The sequence below is a fragment of the Amia ocellicauda genome, chromosome 8 (assembly GCF_036373705.1).
Source record: "Amia ocellicauda isolate fAmiCal2 chromosome 8, fAmiCal2.hap1, whole genome shotgun sequence".
Lineage (NCBI taxonomy): Eukaryota > Metazoa > Chordata > Actinopteri > Amiiformes > Amiidae > Amia > Amia ocellicauda.
Window position 1 is genome coordinate 27,289,219 of NC_089857.1, and position 20,065 is coordinate 27,309,283.

At 38.8% G+C, this 20,065-nt stretch overlaps 1 protein-coding gene across 2 annotated transcripts in view; it reads left to right on the forward strand.

Annotated features, from left to right (window-relative positions):
• The window catches only part of idua (alpha-L-iduronidase), a 56,725-nt gene that overhangs the window by 20,974 nt on the left and 15,686 nt on the right, over nt 1-20,065 (forward strand). Inside the window, exons 3-7 of one of the 2 annotated variants that reach the window (XM_066710872.1) lie at nt 7,591-7,673; nt 7,983-8,090; nt 8,282-8,377; nt 9,481-9,683; nt 18,817-18,996. In XM_066710872.1, coding sequence (XP_066566969.1) covers nt 7,591-7,673; nt 7,983-8,090; nt 8,282-8,377; nt 9,481-9,683; nt 18,817-18,996 — 670 coding nt within the window. The remainder of the gene's footprint in view (nt 1-7,590; nt 7,674-7,982; nt 8,091-8,281; nt 8,378-9,480; nt 9,684-18,816; nt 18,997-20,065) is intronic. The other variant, XM_066710873.1, reaches the window with a different exon arrangement.

Sequence of the window (20,065 nt, forward strand, 5' to 3'; positions counted from 1 at the left end):
GAGGTTGTTAGTGGAGTTCCACAGCAATCAGTACTAGGACCTTTGCTGTTTCTAATCTACATTAATGATTTGTACTCTGGGATAGTTAGCAAAGTTGTCAAATTTGCAGATGATACTAATATAGGTGGCTCGGCAGATACAATCTCGGCAGCACAGGCTATTCAAAGGGACTTGAGATAATATTCAGTTGTGGGCCGACACCTGGCAGATTAAATTTAATGTGGGCAAGTGCAAGTTATTACATGCAGGTAACAAAAATGTCCACTATAATTATATTCTGGGAAGAATAGAACTAGATGAAGTAACGCATGAGAAAGACTTAGGAGTCTATGTGGATTCCTCACTTTCTAAATGTGGAGAAGTAATAAAAAAGGCAAACAATGTTAGGGTACATTGTCAAAAGTGTAGAATTGAGAACAAGGGCAGTAATGTTCAGACTGTACAATGCGCTAGTTAGAGCTCATCTGGATACTGTGTACAGTTCTGGGCTCCACACTTCAATAAAGATATCGCTGCTCTAGAGGCAGTTCAGAGGACAGCAACCAGACTTATTCCAGGTCTGAAGGGACTGTCCTACTGAGAGACTGAGGGAACTGAACCTTTTCACCCTGGAACAGAGGAGACTACATGGGGACTTGATTCAAGTCTTCAAAATCATGAAAGGTATCGACCACATCAAACCAGAGGTGCTTATCCAGATCAGTAGGGACACACGAACCCGAGGACACAAATGGAAATTGGGCTTCAAGGCATTCAAAACGGAAAACAGGAGACGCTTCTTCTGTGGTAGAAGCTGAAAATTTGGGAACATTTAAAATCAGACTGGATAGGATCCTTAGATCACTCAGTTATTAATGGACACCAAACGAGCACGATGGGTCGAATGGCCTCCTCTCGTTTGTAAACTTTCTTATGTTTCTTATAGACTGTACCACTGCAATTCATGTAATTACACAGTAGTTTTCAGTTTGTACTGCAGGTTAATGGTTGTGGGCTTAGACCTGTACAGAAACCATAGGAACCCACACATGACAGTGTTGAAGTAAAACATTAATTTAGACCAGCACTGCTGACACATTAACTTCAGGTCCTACACCACCCAACTCTGCTTTAAGTAATGGCAGTCCCTTTCTGTTCTTGACATGTTCTAATCCTGTTATATCGGCAGGTGAAAATAGTTTTTTGTGTACTGCCTTTTTTCCCCCATTACCTTTACTACCCTCTCCCCATTTTTTTATTTTTTTTTATGAAATTAACTTTACAGCTTTTTACAGACCATAAAGACTCTATTACAGTCATGGGGTAATGCTTGTGGGAAAGTCTCATGTAATCTTCCAGAGCGATAATTTCACTTAACAAAAGTAAATAAAATGATTATTTTGTATTTTCTACTACTGGGTGTGTGTTGTTTTTTATTTGTTTTTTATTTGGTTGGTTGGTTTTCAACTTTTATGGGCTTTGGTATCATGGTCATGCATCAATCATGCAGTAGACAAATATAAGATGATGAAAACGGTGGGTGTTGCACTTTTAGCTTTTTTTTTTTTCCTTTAAGTTAGAAATTCATAGAAATGGAACATTCTAGTTCCCATTTTCAAACACATGACTCTGAATGAGGTGTTTTTTCTTTATGTAGAGTATCATAAATATAGAGCATGAGGGTTCAATATGCTAGTTTGGTATCAAAGTACATGCTAAATTGATCTTTTTCATTTTTGATCACTGTGAAGTTGTCTAGTTACTATGATATTCATTACCCCCAGACTCTTGATTGTACGTAGATGTAAATGTTGAAATGTCTTGATTAGAAAAATTACTTTAAAGTTAGCTATTGTTGGGATTTCTTATGAAAATGTCACTGCAGTTGTCTTTCCAGGTTGTACTGTAATTCTTCACACACCAATGCAGTTGTATTGGGAAAATTAGTCAACTAGTTAGTTTTATTCATCTGATGTTGTTTTTAAGTATGTCACCAAAAATCTAACCATGATTCCCTCCTGGTTTTCTGAGAGCAATTGTGATGTTTTAAATATAGAGCTTGATGGTTCAAAATGCCTGTTAGTGACGGTGAAAGTCTGAAAGTGTGCAAATTCCTTTTTTATATTAAAAGGCCATTTCAGGATCTGAAAAAGTGGGATACAATTTCCTAATCACTGGAGAGCAAGCATACAGACCCATGTGAAACCACAAGCAAAAGAAAATGTATCTGGTTTGGTGGATAGATGTCATTCATGAAACACATGCTCAACAGCAAACTGAAACGACTAGAAGACTTCATACAAAGGAAAATTAACCTAAGCAGTATATTTATGTATTTGTTTGTTTTTATCAAGTTCATAGTTTGAAAGTTTTCTTAGTTTAATACAGAAAAGCTGTCACTCACAAGTGACAGTGATTTTGATGATGTTTAAACATTTGTTTGTATTTTTATACCTTTTTTTAATTTGTATTTACTTACATGGAACAGTGGCTTAGGAAGCAAGTGTTTGAATTGCACAGCCAGTGGCCTGTCTAGTTTGTTACAAAAGTACATGTTTAAAGGATCTCTTTCATCCCTGTGAAGTTTTCTAGTTACTATGATATTCATTACCCACATCATTTAAGTTAGACTGTAGATGTAAATGTTTAAATGACTTGATTAGAAAAATGACTTTAAAGTTAGTTATTGTTGTAATTGTTTGGTAAAAGTCATTGCGGTTGTCTTTCCAGGTCACACCATAATGTTTTCCACACCAATGTCCAAAGCACGGTTATAGTGGGAGAATGAGTCAACTAGTAATTTGGTATTTATCTGTTGATAAGTAGTATGTAACCAAAAATCAAACCATGATTCCCTCCTGGTGTACTGTTAGCGACTGTGATGTTTTAAAAGTGGGAATCTTGCAAATATATATAAATATAAAATTAGTTTGGATGGTCTTTGCATTATAGAATGTATTTTTAGAATGCTAGGTAGTCTTTCACTCTTACTAACAGGATAAATCAAAATCACTATTCAAAAGGCTCTTAAAATATTATTCCAGATGATTCCTCTCTTAAGCTGCCACCAGCAGTTTCCTTAAGGTTAATATCTGATTCCTGGATACACCAGGACAATCCTGGGGGGGTTGGCTGCTCTAGTGAGTTTTCCCTTAATAGTCCTATTATTTTTACTATGTATTTTCAAACAATAAGATTAAAATACTTTCAACTTTCAAATATATCCTTAATATTCTAAATACATTTAAATATGTAGGTTTAAATTAAATATTAACATGGTTACATAACTTAGCAGAGGTAAGTTGCAATATTATGAATGTAAATGCTGTGGGACATGCAGAAGTATAGGCTATAACTGGCAATACAACAATGGAATTGAACTTTGTTTCTTTATCAGGCCAGAGTACAGCATTATTATATGTAACACTTATATGTAACACTTTGAGGCTGTGCTTTCATAAATGAGAAAAAAACTAGGTCATATGATGCATCAGGAGTGAGCAGACCAAACCAAAGGAGCTCCCTTAAGAGTCTTTCATACTTCATTTAAAATCCTTTAAAGGGCATAGCATGAGCATTGAGATGGCAGGGGACATCCATAAACAGGCTGAAAGTTTATTTAGAAAGAACCTAGTTCTACATAATATTGCACACTTATACTGACCTAAAACAAATTCAAAATTAAAAAGTAATACAACTTGGAGATTAATCAATAAAAATGTCAAATTATTTTCACAAAATGCAATATTGTATTCAGTTTCATCTAAATGTATGCTGGTATTGCACAAAGGTTTCAATATATTTGAAAGGTATATTTTTTATGTAAATATATATTTAATGCAAATATATAAATATCTCAGAAGTTGCAATACTTGGAGATACCTCTGATCTATATCTTCCTTTTCCAGAATGCAAACACATTTTTTAATCTGTTTTACCTATTTTATTCTTTGTAGTTTGATAGTGATAGTGAACTTATGCCTATTTTATTTTATTAGAAGCCCTTACTCTAAACAAATATCATTTGTTAAATGTGGATAAATTCAAATGTTTCCAATTTTTGGTATGAAACTTTATCATTAGAGGTCAGATGAAAATTCTCTAATTGTTATTGAAGATATAAAATGTAAAAAATATAAATGACAAAAAACTAAATCACAACCCAGAAGAAAGAACTGGTGGTTCCAACCCTATACCACACTTTCATACTGTTCCATATTATAAATTAAGCGATCATTAATTAATCTGTGAGAAGCAGGTCAAAGGGATGAAAAATACTCCAACTACTGTCTTTATTCATTGAACCTATAAATGTTTTGCAGTTGCACTTCACCACCAAAAATATATTCTGTATATATAAGACCTGTAAAAAAAGCTACACAGCATGTACACCTTTTTGGAATAATGAGACAAACATTAGAAATGGATCCATGTTCTCTTTTGCAGTCGCACAAACAGGCTGTCTATGTCTTATCTACTGCTTTATTATACACTGCCGTTCAAAAGTTTGTGGTCACTTAGAAATGTCCTTGTTTTCGAAAGAAAAGCAACATTTTTGTCCATTAAAATAACATCAAATTGATCAGGAATACAGTGTAAACATTGTTAATGTTGTAAATGACTATTATAGCTGGAACCAGCTAATTTGTAATGGAATATCTACATAATTATATCTATCCCATTATCAGCAACCATCAGTCCTGTGTTCCAATGGCACGTTGTGTTTGCTAATCCAAGTTTAAATTTTTTAAAAGCTAATTGATCGTTAGAAAACCCTTTTGCAATTATGTTAGCACAGCATAAACTGGCCTTCTTTAGACTAGTTGAGTATCTGGAGCATCAGCAATTGTTGGTTCGATTACAGGCTCAAAATGGCCAGAAACAAAGAACTTTCTTCTGAAACTCATCAGTCTATTATTTTTCTGAGAAATGAAGGCTATTCCACGAGAGAAATTGCCAAGAAACTGAAGATGTCGTACAACGCTGTGTACTTCTCCCTTCTCAGAACAGCGCAAACTGGCTCTAACCAGAATAGAAAGAGGAGTGGGAGGCGCTGGTGCACAACTGAGCAAGAGGACAAATGCATTGGAGTGTCTAGTTTGAGAAACGGACGCCTCACAGATCCTCAACTGGCAGCTTCATTAAATAGTACCGCAAAACACCAGTCTCAACGTCAACAGTGAAGAGGCAACTTTGGGATGATGGCCTTCTAGGCAGAGTTGCAAAGAAAAAGCCATATCTCAGACTGGCCAATAAATAGAAAAGATTAAGATGGGCAAAGGAACACAGACACTGGATAGAGGAAGATTGGAAAAAAGTGTTATGGACAGACGAATCTAAGTTTGTGGTGTTCGGATCACAAAGAAGAACATTCGTGAGATGCAGACCAAATGAAAAGATGCTGGAGGAGTGCTTGACGCCATCTGTCAGGCATGGTGGAGGCAATGTGATGGTCTGGGGTGCTTTGGTGGTGGTAAAGTGGGAGATTTGTACAGGGTAAAAGGGATCTTATACAACCCCAATTCCGAAAAAGTTGGCACAGTATGGAAAATGCAAAACAACAAAGAGTCATTTAAAAATTCAGTTCACCCTGTACTATATTGAAAACACATTATTAACACATTTGATGTTTTACTTTGTTAATTTAATTTATTTTTTTAAATATACACTCATTTCAAACTGATGACTGCAACACACTCCAAAAAAATTGGGACAGTCGACTGTTTACCACTGTGTAACATAACCTTTTATTTTAATAACACTTATTAAGCGTTTGGGCACTGAAGACACCAGTTGGTTAAGTTTAGCAAGCAGAAGTTTCCCCCATTCATCCATTATGCATTTCTTCAGCTGCGCAACTGTACGGGGCCTTCGTTGCCTTATTTTGCGGTTCATAATGCGCCACACATTCTCAATCGGAGACAGGTCAGGACTGCAGGCAGGCCATGCTAGCACCCGCACTCTCTGCTTACACAACCATGCGCTTGTAATCCGGACAGAATGTGGTTTGGCATTGTCCTGCTGGAAAATGCAGGGACGTCCCTGGAAAAGACGACGTCTGAATGGCAGCATATGTTGCTCCAAAATGTGTACATATCTTTCTGCATTAATGGTACCCTCACAGATGTGCAAGTTACCCATGTCATGGGCACTGACACACCCCCATACCATGACAGACGCTGGCTTTTAGACCTGACGCTGATAACAGCTTGGATGGTCCTTTTCCTCTTTGGCCCGGAGAATACGACGGCGGTTTTGTCCAAAAACTATTTGAAATGTTGACTCATCGGACCACAAAACACGATTCCACTGTGCTACTGTCCATCTTAGATGAGACCGAGCCCAGAGAAGTCGGTGGCGCTTCTGGACAGTGTTGATGTATGGCTTCTGCTTTGCTTAGTAAAGCCTTAACTTGCATCTGTGGATGCTGCGGTGAATGGTGTTGACTGACAAAGGTTTACCAAAGTCTTCCCGAGCCCATGTCAGGATATCCATTACAGACTCATGACGGTTTTTAAGACAGTGACATCTGAGGGATCAGAGTTCACACCCATTCAGAAGTGGTTTCGGCCTTGCCCTTTACGCACAAAGATTTGACCGGATTCCTTGAATTTTTTAATTATATTGTGCACTGTAGAAGGTGAAATGCCCCAAATCCTACCAATTTGTCTTTGGGGAATGTTGTTCTCAAAGTGTTAGATTATTCGCTGACACATCTGTTGGCAGATTGGCGAGCCTCGACCTGTGGAGTAAAGTGACCTGTGGAGCAAGTGAAAGTACAGCAAAGGAAAAAAAAAAAAAATATATATATATATATATATATACACACTGACAGTTATTTTGTGTTTCTTCCATTTGCGAATAATCGCACCAACTGTTGTCACCTTCTCACCAAGCTGCTTGGCGATGGTCTTGTAGCCCATTCCAGCCTTGTGTAGGTCTACAATCTTGTCCCTGACATCCTTGGACAGCTCTTTGGTCTTGGCCATGGTGGAGAGTTTGGAATCTGATTGATTGCTTGCTTCTGTGGACAGGTGTCTTTTATACAGGTAACGAGCTGAGATTAGGAGCTCTCCCTTTAAGAGAGTGCTCCTAATCTCAGCTCGTTACCTGTATAAAAGACACCTGGGAGACAGAAATCTTGCTGATAGGGGATCAAATACTTATTTCACTCATTAACATGCAAATCAATGTATAACTTTTTTGAAATGCGTTTTTCTGGATTTTTTTGTTGTTATTCTGTCTCTCACTGTTAAAATACACCTACCATTAAAATTATAGACTGATCATTTCTTTGTCAGTGGGCAAATGTACAAAATCAGCAGGGGATCAAATACTTTTTTCCCCTCACTGTGTATATATATATATATATATATATATATATGTATATATATATATATATATATATATATTATATTATATTATATTTTTTTTATTTTTTTCCTTTGTTTTTTTTGTAAATGTTTTGATTTGAAACTATGTATCTGCAAGGAAAGTTCATAACTGATTATTTATTTTTGCTCAGTCTGTTACTCTTTATACGTTTTATTTTTGTTCTTTAAATTACATTATAGTGGACAAAATGCTTGTGTTTTTTCTCTATTTTGTTAGAGTTGTGAATGAAAAGCCACATTACAACTTCACCAACCTGGACAAACTTGTTGATCTCTTGTGGAAGAATGGGTTAAGGCCAGGTAAATATAGTTATTATAACCTATCTGAGGTTAGACATTTGTTCAGTTTTTCATTTATGGATAATAGGGTTGTCCACTACTGTTTATTTTAGATAAAGTATGTTTACATTGTAAGTATAATGAAATTAGCAAATCACCAGCAGTTGAAACACCATTGATCTATATGCAGCTGTGACTTTGTATTTGAAATAACATCTACATTTAAAATGGAAAGCAAAACTTAACATTAACAAGCAGCTACATAACTGTGTGTCCTATGTGTATAACTTGTATAATCCAAATCATAGACTGATGATTATTTTATTTCAGGTTTTGAGTTGATGGGGAGTGTGGCTGGTTATTTCACTGATTTTGAGGACAAGAGCCAAGTGATGGAGTGGAAAAACCTAATTACGCTCATTGCAAAAAGGTACATTGGTAAGTGTGAAACAGTTTATTTGTGTCATATAGAAGCATTTTACCCTCACCACCACCACATTTACCTTTGACACTTTACTGATATTGATGTCTTGACCCCAATGTTCAGCCTCCTTATCCTTGTCAAGGCCCATCAATGCACTTGTTGCCTTTCCACATAATGGCTTTGATTTGATTTTATATGATTTCAGATAAGTATGGCTTAGGATACGTTTCTCAGTGGAACTTCGAAACTTGGAACGAACCCAACAACCACGATTTTGACAACGTTAACGTCACGATCCAAGGTAAAGTCTGCAACCTGAGACGGGGGAATGCTGGCAAAGTACGGTGCAGTTTGAAGTTTTGTAATTGTAATTTACACCACAGTCTGAAATATTTGTATTGCTTCATTTTTATTTGTCACTTTTTTATTGAGTCATTCCACACAGATTGGATTTTAGTTTGAGATTATGATTTACAAGAAAGTGTTGTTCCAGAAAAATATTGTTTTTAAGCTGTTTTATTTTGTTTTTGTTTTTTGTAAAGCTTACAGATAATGAGGTTGTATGCAGGTTTTAATGTTTTTGCAGTTGCCAGGCATTTCATTCTGTTACTTAGTAGAACTCAATAATTCTTCAGAGTTAATGATCGATGCATTTCTTAATGTATGAAGTACAGTAGTTTATTTATTGTTTTCTGACCTGTTATTGCTCAACTTTAAGCACTGCTCTCCTTTCCAAGTAATTATCTTCCTAATAATAAATACTCTGAATCATAAACTGTCAAGCCTTACACATCTTTTAACATTAGGAGGTCAAGCTGTAGATTTATAGTACTGTAGGAGGAACGAGTGCAGTATAAAACATTTACATACATGATGTTTATCTTAATGGTTTTATTTCTAACATTTTGTACTTACTTACTTGAGCATACCTGTGTGTTTCCAAGTGGGATGGATTTGGTTTGGCAAGTCCAAGAACTACTACATATTTCTAAATAAGTACAAACTGAGCTCTACTATGTGCAAAATAAGCAATAAGACCACTTATCATGTGCAACTGCAGAATTCAATGTAACTCTGGTGCTTAAAGGTCTAATTGCTCACTCTTTCTGAAATAAAAGTCCTTTTCATTACTGTTACATTTCAACATTTGTGTCCATTTCAGATCCTGGGCAAGACAGAAATATGTATATTACAAAATGCAGGGAGGACAGTCCTTATGTATGGCCAAGCAATTAGACCTTTAAGCAGATGTCTGTGTTCAAAACCTCAATACTTGTACAGTAAGGAAAGATGGAAATCAAAATTGCTTTTGAATGTATCTCATGTCTTGGGTCCATATCAAAGGGACATCTGGTTGTTGCATTTTATGTCAGACCTTCCTATTCTGTTGTTTCTGTGCCTCAGGGTTCCTCAATTACTACGACGCCTGCTCTGAAGGACTAAAGGATGCAAGTCCTCTCCTGCGGTTTGGGGGACCGGGAGACTCCTGTCACTCCACACCCCACTCTCCCTACTGCTGGGCCATGCTGAGCCACTGCTACAATGGCACCAATATGTTCACTGGGGAGATGGGCGTCCGATTGGACTACATAGCGCTGCATAAAAAGGTAGGAGGCTTTCAGCAAATATGGCTTCAAGGTTTATGAGAATCAAAATAGAATACAATCAATATGTAACACTACACAATTACAGTTCTATGTACACAAAGAGTAACACTGGATTTGCCTTAGAAACAACACACAAGTTTCTCCTAGCTCAACACCACATCTGCATGATTGTTTTGACCCGAAAAAGCACAGCATGGGGCTACAAGTATTTACTTAACAAACCAGTAGTATACTATAACATTTTAACTACCAGTAACCGTAGTATTAGACCCATCATTCCTGTGTAATAAAAAGGTTGTTGAAGTGAATCAATTAACTTGGCCTCAAGGTCAGTGTTTTCCTTAAGATGCTAATCCATTGTATAGCATCAATAGTATTTTTATGTTCTATACATTTTGTGTGAATTAAGGATTTACAAGGATATTGTCTGAGAGTTTTATTTTATATCAGACTATACACTCACCTAAAGGATTATTAGGAACACCTGTTCAATTTCTCATTAATGCAATTATCTAACCAACCAATCACATGGCAGTTGCTTCAATGCATTTAGGGGTGTGGTCCTGGTCAAGACAATCTCCTGAACTCCAAACTGAATGTCTGAATGGGAAAGAAAGGTGATTTAAGCAATTTTGAGCGTGGCATGGTTGTTGGTGCCAGACGGGCCGGTCTGTGTATTTCACAATCTGCTCAGTTACTGGGATTTTCACGCACAACCATTTCTAGGGTTTACAAAGAATGGTGTGAAAAGGGAAAAACATCCAGTATGCGGCAGTCCTGTGGGCGAAAATGCCTTGTTGATGCTAGAGGTCAGAGGAGAATGGGCCGACTGATTCAAGCTGATAGAAGAGCAACTTTGACTGAAATAACCACTCGTTACAACCGAGGTATGCAGCAAAGCATTTGTGAAGCCACAACACGTACAACCTTGAGGCGGATGGGCTACAACAGCAGAAGACCCCACCGGGTACCACTCATCTCCACTACAAATAGGAAAAAGAGACTACAATTTGCACAAGCTCACCAAAATTGGACAGTTGAAGACTGGAAAAATGTTGCCTGGTCTGATGAGTCTCGATTTCTGTTGAGACATTCAGATGGTAGAGTCAGAATTTGGCGTAAACAGAATGAGAACATGGATCCATCATGCCTTGTTACCACTGTGCAGGCTGGTGGTGGTGGTGGTGTAATGGTGTGGGGGATGTTTTCTTGGCACACTTTAGGCCCCTTAGTGCTAATTGGGCATCGTTTAAATGCCACGGCCTACCTGAGCATTGTTTCTGACCATGTCCATCCCTTTATGACCACCATGTACCCATCCTCTGATGGCTACTTCCAGCAGGATAATGCACCATGTCACAAAGGTTGAATCATTTCAAATTGGTTTCTTGAACATGACAATGAGTTCACTGTACTAAACTGGCCCCCACAGTCACCAGATCTCAACCCAATAGAGCATCTTTGGGATGTGGTGGAATGGGAGCTTCGTGCCCTGGATGTGCATCCCACAAATCAACTGCAAGATGCTATCCTATCAATATGGGTCAACATTTCAAAAGAATGCTTTCAGCACCTTGTTGAATCAATGCCACGTAGAATTAAGGCAGTTCTGAAGGCGAAAGGGGGTCAAACACAGTATTAGTGTGGTGTTCCTAATAATCCTTTAGGTGAGTGTATATGCATGCATTCCTTATTTCTTATTTCCTTAAAATATTAAAACAAACACAATCAGCCATAACATGACCACCGGCCTAATATTGTGTAGGTCCCCTTTTTGCTGCCAAAACAGCACTGACCCATCGAGGCATGGACTCCACTAGACCTTTGAAGGTGTGCTGTGGTATCTGGCATCAAGACTGTAGTGTTATGTTGGGTGTATTTGGATAAGAGCATTTGGGCTCTGAGCTGAAGCACTGATCTAAAGAAGACCTCTCCCCCCCCCAAAGTTATCAGATTTCCTTAGCTCATCAGCTTGGAACTGGTTTGCATCAAAGTGACAGTTTTGGGGAGGATGGCACCAAGAAGAGGCCAAATAGTTTGGAATTCTGCTATGAGATATCTGGAGAAAGGGGCCTGTAGGTGATAAAAAGTATTTGAAGTAGATGAGAGCCGAAATCCCGACATAGAGCTATGAACCCAGGCCAACCGGCATTTCCAAAAGATGGCATGGATTGACATCAGTCATAAATCAAGCCCCCCTCCAATAGGACACTGGGGGCTGAAACCGAAATCCAATCTCAAGAACTCAGGAACCAATCACCTATTGATCTGACAGACTATAAGGAACAGCGGACAGTCTTTCTCTCTCTCTCACCTGAACCAGTAACTCGCTGCCACAGCTCAACCTGTAGCTGAAGAGTTAAACTGGGAGAAGGAGATTGAGCCGTACGAAGAATTCTTTTAAAGGACTTTATTAAATAAAGAACTTTACAGACTGCGCTGCCCGCCTGTGCCCACCTGATCAGTGGAGTTTTACAGCTGGACAATTGACTGACAAGTCGACTGAATACGAAAGTGTCAGTCATTTAAATAGCTATTTGAGTCTTAAGAAACTTGACCCTTGGAACAAACAGGGCCCTGCTTTCCTCAAAGACTTAGTCTTTAAGTAACTACGGTGGAACCCCTGCTTACAAAGAAGATTTTGTGCACAACCTTGGAGCCTTCAAACCAGTGGAAAATCTGGTTGGAAACGACTCTACTTTCGCGAAACCCCAACTTCCAGGTGCATCGACTGAGTGGAAGTTCTTGGACAAAGCCGAACCGGACTGCCTTTGTTCCAAAACACACGGACGTCGTGCCGTGTGCTGTTATCTGAGCCCGAAGCGACGAAGTTCAGATAAGTTTAACAGTTTGGAGTTCATGATTCATGACATTTGAGAAATCAATTAGAAATGTTAATCTGTGATTCATAACTCTAGAATGTGTAATATCATTTAGTTTTCTTAAATATAAATGTGTGTTGCATTAAACTGTTTTGTTGATAATTTTAGAAATAAAATCTGTCAACGCCAAGAAATATCTTCTCATTCCTGTTTAACTGTTTAGTCTGAAATTGACACAAGTTAATAGACATTAGATTATTGGTGGCCCTGCCTATCCTTAATCATTGAATAATAATCAGTTAAGGGAAATTGTGGTAACAAGTAATGATAGGATCTTTCTCGGCACCTAGACGTAAATGAGACTGATATATATATATAACGAGAAGTTACCTGACATAAATATTAACCTGCGTAGTTATTTAATGTCTGACTAATAATACTAACGAGAGACTCACCTTCGTCTTACTAACCGGTATTGTAGTCAATGTGTTTATAACCTTTTTTGTTTAACGATTTGTGTTATCATATGCGATCCCATGGTCTTTGATTTGGTCACGGAAGTGATTTGTCTTTGATTTGTTGATCTAGAGTTGAATTTTAATTAGTTTTTCCCTTTTGTATAATTAGTGTAGTGCTACATTTAGTCTTTGTTTTGAATAAATTTGACAATTTATATCTTTGGAATTGGTGTCTGCGTCCAATTATTACAGAAATTGAGTTCTACAAGATTCCAGGATTCGTGATAAGGTGATACTATAAATTCACTTCTTTAATTGAAATTTTTAAGTGTACCATACGCTACATAATTGGTGCCCCGTGTGAGGAATCTTAGACTGAAAAGAAGTAATTTCTGTAATAGTTATTGGATAGCTTTGTCCAGAAATCCAGATTCCAAAGTTTTGAAACAAGAAAACTTTTGTAGGCACGATACACTGTTTGTACTCTAGAGGACGCTCTAGAATTGCCCACGTGGTATGTGTATGGTTTCCAAAGTCACAAAAGGTTAAGTCTGTTTTAGTTACTTGTGATAAATTGTTGATATCCTAAGCGTTGGCATTAGAGTCATTAGGTGATTAATCTAGTACTGTTCTGTTGGGTTGTTACTGAATAGCCAAAACAATGATTACCCAAATCAGAGATTCCTGAATTCCTGGGATGCCTAAGCAGTTTGGACTTTGAAGTAGAGTCGCGTCGAACTCAGTTGGTAAACGATACTACGACGCAACTCGAAAAAGAGTCGATAGAGGTGGTGAAAGTTATGGCTAGCTTAGCACTTGCGAGCTCAAGGTTAGTGAACTGGAGCATAAGCAAGTTTGAAAAACTGAAAAAGCTAGGAGAAAAGTATGCTAAAGCGAAAGAAGAAAGAGCCAAACGGCATGGAATGGTTTTAGAATTTGAAGGAAAGCTAGATACTTGTGGAAAACAAGTCATTGTGTTGAATGCTGAAAAAGAGGACTTAATTGAACTGAGAGAGCAATTAGGAAATGATTTAAGACAATGTCAAGCTGAATTGGAAACAACTCTGATCCAAGTAAAAGGTCTGCAAAATGACAGATGTAAAGCGGTTGAAAATGAAAGGATAGTTTTGAAGGACCGGGATGTTTTGGAAATGCGTCTTTGCAAAACAGTCAGGGAGAAAGATTTGGGCACTGTAAAAATGGAGATACTCGAAGGCGAGGTCATACATTTAAAAAGGGACAGTGAAGAAATGAGGAGAGTAAATCAGGTGCTTAGGGGATAACTCAAATCAACTGAAGTTGAAAATGAGCGTCTCAAGCAACTAATAGGGGCCCTGAAAGCTGCCTCTCGGTGGGCTGCAAAGCTGACACCTGACAGCATAAAGGAACAGCCGGAACCGGCCATGCACGGAGTCGCACACCGTCTCCACATTTAGGCCCCGGGTTGCCTCGTCCTGATCGTACCCCTCCCTGTAGTCTTTCTCCACCCAGGGTAAGAAGCTCGTCGCACAGACGAACTTCCTCTCCCGAGAGTCCTGACCAAAAGGTTAACATGCGCCAGTTGAGAGAACTGGCTAAAGATTGTGAAACCTTTAACCCAGCAGACAAGGAAGGAAATGTGGAAGCGTATATTAAGGACATTAAGTATGCTTTGCGTTTCTATCCTGAGGCTACGGAGAAAGAAAAGGTTCTCCTAATCCGCAAAACTACCTCTCGCCAAGTCCATTCTTGGATGGAGAGGCAAGGGTCCATGGTCTGCAATAGTTTTCAATGCTTGTGCAGAGCATTAATTAGGGACTATTCCAGGTTCATTGATCCAGTGGCAGCAGTGACTGCCGCACACCAGATCAAACAGGGTAAGCTTGAGTCCCCCCGTGATTACGATGAAAAGCTTCGGAAAACCTATTTTGCGGGTCAAGATCGACCCGGGGCCGAGGAAGAGATGAGCTTTAAAGGGTTGTTTGTTGCTAATTTGTTCCCAACGATTAAGGAAATGATCATATTACATGCAGACGCAACGTATATGAACATAGCCGAAATTCGTAAAATGGCACAGAAAGCTTGGGAAAGCAAGTACAATAGTGCCTCTGATCGTAAAGATTCAAGCACCCAAGTACTGGCAAGGTGCTCTGAGAGACCTAGTTCTCCACTGGAGTTAGAGGGGACAGAGATTCAAAGAAGGAAAGAACCTCCCAAGGATGGAACCCAAGACACCCAGGCTTACAATAAAAAAAAGAAAGAAAATCCTAAGTGGAGTAAAAGTAAAACAAGGTACAAGAAAAAGTATAAAGGAAAGAAATCTGCTCCTAACCGAGTTGGGTTAACTCAGTCTCTGAGCAATGTTGCAGTTTCTGAGCTACTGCTACGCTTAGCTCTGCTCCCTTTGCCCCCTCTTCCCAAACTGGAAGTTAGTAGCCAGTGTAAAGGGCCGGACTCGCTACCTGAGGCATGACTAGCTCTGGAACCACCCCCTGTCCCCGCCTCCGTGTTTTTGATTGGATGTGAGGAACAGCAGGGGGGTTTCTCTGACACATCAGCCCACTGGGACCTCCCAGTGAGGGAAGTTGCCTGCAGGCAAGCTGAACCTTTGGTGATGTTACTGGGTGATCTGACACAGAGAGGCAGAGCCAAGCAAGTTTACATAGAAGTGACCATTGAGAATGCGTGGGAGTGTGAAGCCTTGTTGGACACTGGGGCTGAAATTTGTTTAATGTCTGCCACCACATTTGGCGAACTGAAACAAATTATGGAAACCTCAGACCAACGACTGAAAGTGGAAGCTTGTAGTGTGAACATTACAAGTTACACAGAGACTAAGGCACAGCTCACTTGAAAGGCGTTGTTAGAGTTCACCTTTGGGAAGATTAAGTTGGTTCATCCAGTTTATATTTCCAAATTTGAAACAGAAGTTGATCATTGGTCAGGATCTATTGATCAGGTTGTGGGCTCAAGTTCAATCACCAAAGCAAGTGGAATTGAATGACCGATATGATACAGCCACCAAGGTACAACTTCCCAATGAGACCATTTTTGTGCATGTCCCTAAAGGGGGCACCAGCTTACCATGTAAGCCAACCATTCGAACCCAGGTCCCTACCAACTATTATAGATATAGTGAAGGTCAGGTGCCTGAATAACACTTGAATTCCCAGTTACCTCCCTCTGTTAATCAACTTCCACCTATTGGTTACCGTCAGTAACCATACTCAATCCTGAGTAATACTAATACCAATTGTTTTTTTGTTTTAATGTACTTGTGTTATAATATGTAACCTGTATATGTGCTAGTATAGGATTGTCAATTTGATTGGAATACATTCTGCTTAAATAATGAACTATTAGTTTGTTTTCTTTGATTTCTCGGGGTCATGAATGGTGAAGTCCACTGTTGAATTCTGTTACATAACTTTGAGATAAATGCTTAACGTCTTATTTTGTCTTGAAGGGGATAACGTCCTAGTCGACCTCAGTCCCATTCAAGAAAAGGGTTATGTAGCGTTATGTTGGGTGTATTTGGATAAGAGCATTTGGGCTCTGAGCTGAAGCACTGATCTAAAGAAGACCTCTCCCCCCCCCAAAGTTATCAGATTTCCTTAGCTCATCAGCTTGGAACTGGTTTGCATCAAAGTGACAGTTTTGGGGAGGATGGCACCGAGAAGAGGCCAAATAGTTTGGAATTCTGCTATCAGATGTCTGGAGAAAGGGGCCTGTAGGTGATAAAAACTCTTTGAAGTGGATGAGAGCCGAAATCCCGACATAGAGCTACGAACCCAGGCCAACCGGCATTTCCAAAAGATGGCATGGATTTACATCAGTCATAAATCAAGCCCCCCTCCAATAGGACACTGGGGCCTGAAACCGAAATCCAATCTCAAGAACTCAGGGACCAATCACCTATTGATCTGACAGACTATAAGGAACAGCGGACAGTCTTTCTCTCTATCTCTCACCTGAACCAGTAACTCGCTGCCACAGCTCAACCTGTAGCTCTGTTACCAGAACCAGAAACCAACCAAGTCTTTGCCGGCAACAGAAGAGTTAAACTGGGAGAAGGAGATTGAGCCGTACGCAGAATTCTTTTAAAGGACTTTATTAAATAAAGAACTTTACAGACTGCGCTGCCCGCCTGTGCCCACCTGATCAGTGGAGTTTTACAGCTGGACAATTGACTAAGTCGACTGTATACGAAAGTGTCAGTCATTTAAATAGCTATTTGAGTCTTAAGAAACTTGACCCTTGGAACAAACAGGGCCCTGCTTTCCTCAAAGACTTCGTCTTCAAGTAACTACGGTGGAACCCCTGCTTACAAAGAAGATTTTGTGCACAACCTTGGAGCCTTCAAACCAGTGGAAAATCTGGTTGGAAACGACTCCACTTTCGCGAAACCCCAACTTCCAGGTGCATCGACTGAGTGGAAGTTCTTGGACAAAGCCGAACCGGACTGCCTTTGTTCCAAAACACACGGACGTCGTGCCGTGTGCTGTTATCTGAGCCCGAAGACAGAGAGGCCTCTCTGCGACGAAGTTCAGATAAGTTTAACAGTTTGGAGTTCATGATTCATGACATTTGAGAAATCAATTAGAAATGTTAATCTGTGATTCATAACTCTAGAATGTGTAATATCATTTAGTTTTCTTAAATATAAATGTGTGTTGCATTAAACTGTTTTGTTGATAATTTTAGAAATAAAATCTGTCAACGCCAAGAAATATCTTCTCATTCCTGTTTAACTGTTTAGTCTGAAATTGACACAAGTTAATAGACATTAGATTATTGGTGGCCCTGCCTATCCTTAATCATTGAATAATAATCAGTTAAGGGAAATTGTGGTAACAAGTAATGATAGGATCTTTCTCGGCACCTAGACGTAAATGAGACTGATATATATATATAACGAGAAGTTACCTGACATAAATATTAACCTGCGTAGTTATTTAATGTCTGACTAATAATACTAACGAGAGACTCACCTTCGTCTTACTAACCGGTATTGTAGTCAATGTGTTTATAACCTTTTTTGTTTAACGATTTGTGTTATCATATGCGATCCCATGGTCTTTGATTTGGTCACGGAAGTGATTTGTCTTTGATTTGTTGTTCTAGAGTTGAATTTTAATTAGTTTTTCCCTTTTGTATAATTAGTGTAGTGCTACATTTAGTCTTTGTTTTGAATAAATTTGACAATTTATATCTTTGGAATTGGTGTCTGCGTCCAATTATTACAGAAATTGAGTTCTACAAGATTCCAGGATTCGTGATAAGGTGATACTATAAATTCACTTCTTTAATTGAAATTAATGGGCAGCCTGACTGGTCTTCGGCTACGCAGCCCCATACACAACAAACTGCGATGCACTGTGTGTTCTGACACCTTTCTATCAGAACCAGCATTCACTTTTTCAGCAATTTGAGCTACAGTAGCTCGTCTGTTGGATCGGACCACACGGGCCAGCCTTCGCTCCCCACGTGCATCAATGAGCCTTGGCCGCCCATGACCCTGTCGCCGGTTCACCGCTTTTCCTTCCTTGGACCACTTTTGATAGGTACTGACCACTGCAGACCGGGAACACCCCACAAGAGCTGCAGTTTTGGAGATGCTCTGACCCAGTCGTCTAGCCATCACAATCTGGCCCTTGTCAAAGTCGCTCAGATCCTTACGCTTACATTTATGTAAACATCACTTGAAGCTGGGTGCCCCAGAATGTCTAATGCTTACCTTTGATGTCAAGCTTTCAGTGATGTATGGCTTACCAAAAAACACGCAAGCTAAATATGTTGTTGCTGCTGAGAAATTCACCAGTGCATTTGCTTTCCAGATCTACTATATTAATTTACTGACCTGTCTTTATACAGGGTGGAGGCAGCTCCCTACCAATCTTGCAGCAGGAGATTGACACTGTGAATGAGATTCACAATCGATTTCCTCTGTTTAAATCCCTTCCGATTTACAACGATGAAGCAGATCCTTTGGTTGGATGGTCTAAACCACAGGTGTGGAGAGCAGATGTGACATACGCTGCCATGGTGGCAAAGGTAAGATAGACGAACAGTGTCCTAGAGCCCTTCTGTCTACTTACACTTTGCACATTAAGGCTCAGGTCTTGTAAAGTAAAGTATTTTTCCCTGCAGTAAATACAATTTTGCTTGACTGGGTCTTGTATAGTTTGTCTTACAGATCCAATCAGCTTGAATCCCAAAAGTATTTTTAAGCATTGCATCTGACCAATGATGGTGGATTGGTGGATGCACCAGTATTGACTTCATAGAACTGTCTGTTGTAGGTCTTACTTCAGTAAGACCCTACTAGTTCTTCTCACAAACTATGGAGAGGATTCAGCTGAAGCTAGCTATAACCCACAGCTCTTTTGTCTACCTTTTTAAAGAAGGTATGAAAAGGGATATTTGATGCACTTCAGTTTCAACATTAGGATCACATTAGCATCACAGTATGCAGAATGTTTCCTGTGGAGATACCCAGGCTTTAAGCTTGTTCAATTTTACTATGTCTGGCACACAACAACAACAGAAAAAAACACGAAATAAAAATGTTTCCTTCAGATAAGGAAATGTAATATCCCCTCATGCCATATTTTAAATGGAGAAGAACATTTTGTCAAAACCACCTGGAAATGGAGACTATCAAGTGGCCCAGCAGAACAATGTTGGTCCAGTTATGTATTTTGATCTAGTTAAAAGAGGATTGTGAATTTTGGGTTCACCAAATGCTTGGGACTCCCTCTCTGTATTATGTGGATTATTCTTCTATTTTCTTCCATTCCTCCTTCAGGAACATATCTTGCCTGATCTGTGTTGAGCACTTCCAGTTGATTGTGCAGTGAAGCACCTCATCTTCCTGTTTCCTGTGCTCTCTCTCTCATATATATATATATATATATATATATATATATATATATATATATATATATATATATATATATATATATATATGTATGTGTATATATATGTATGTATATGTATATATATGTATGTATATATATGTATGTATGTATATATATGTATATGTATGTATGTATGTATATATATGTATATGTATGTATATGTATGTATGTATATGTATATATATGTATATGTATATATATGT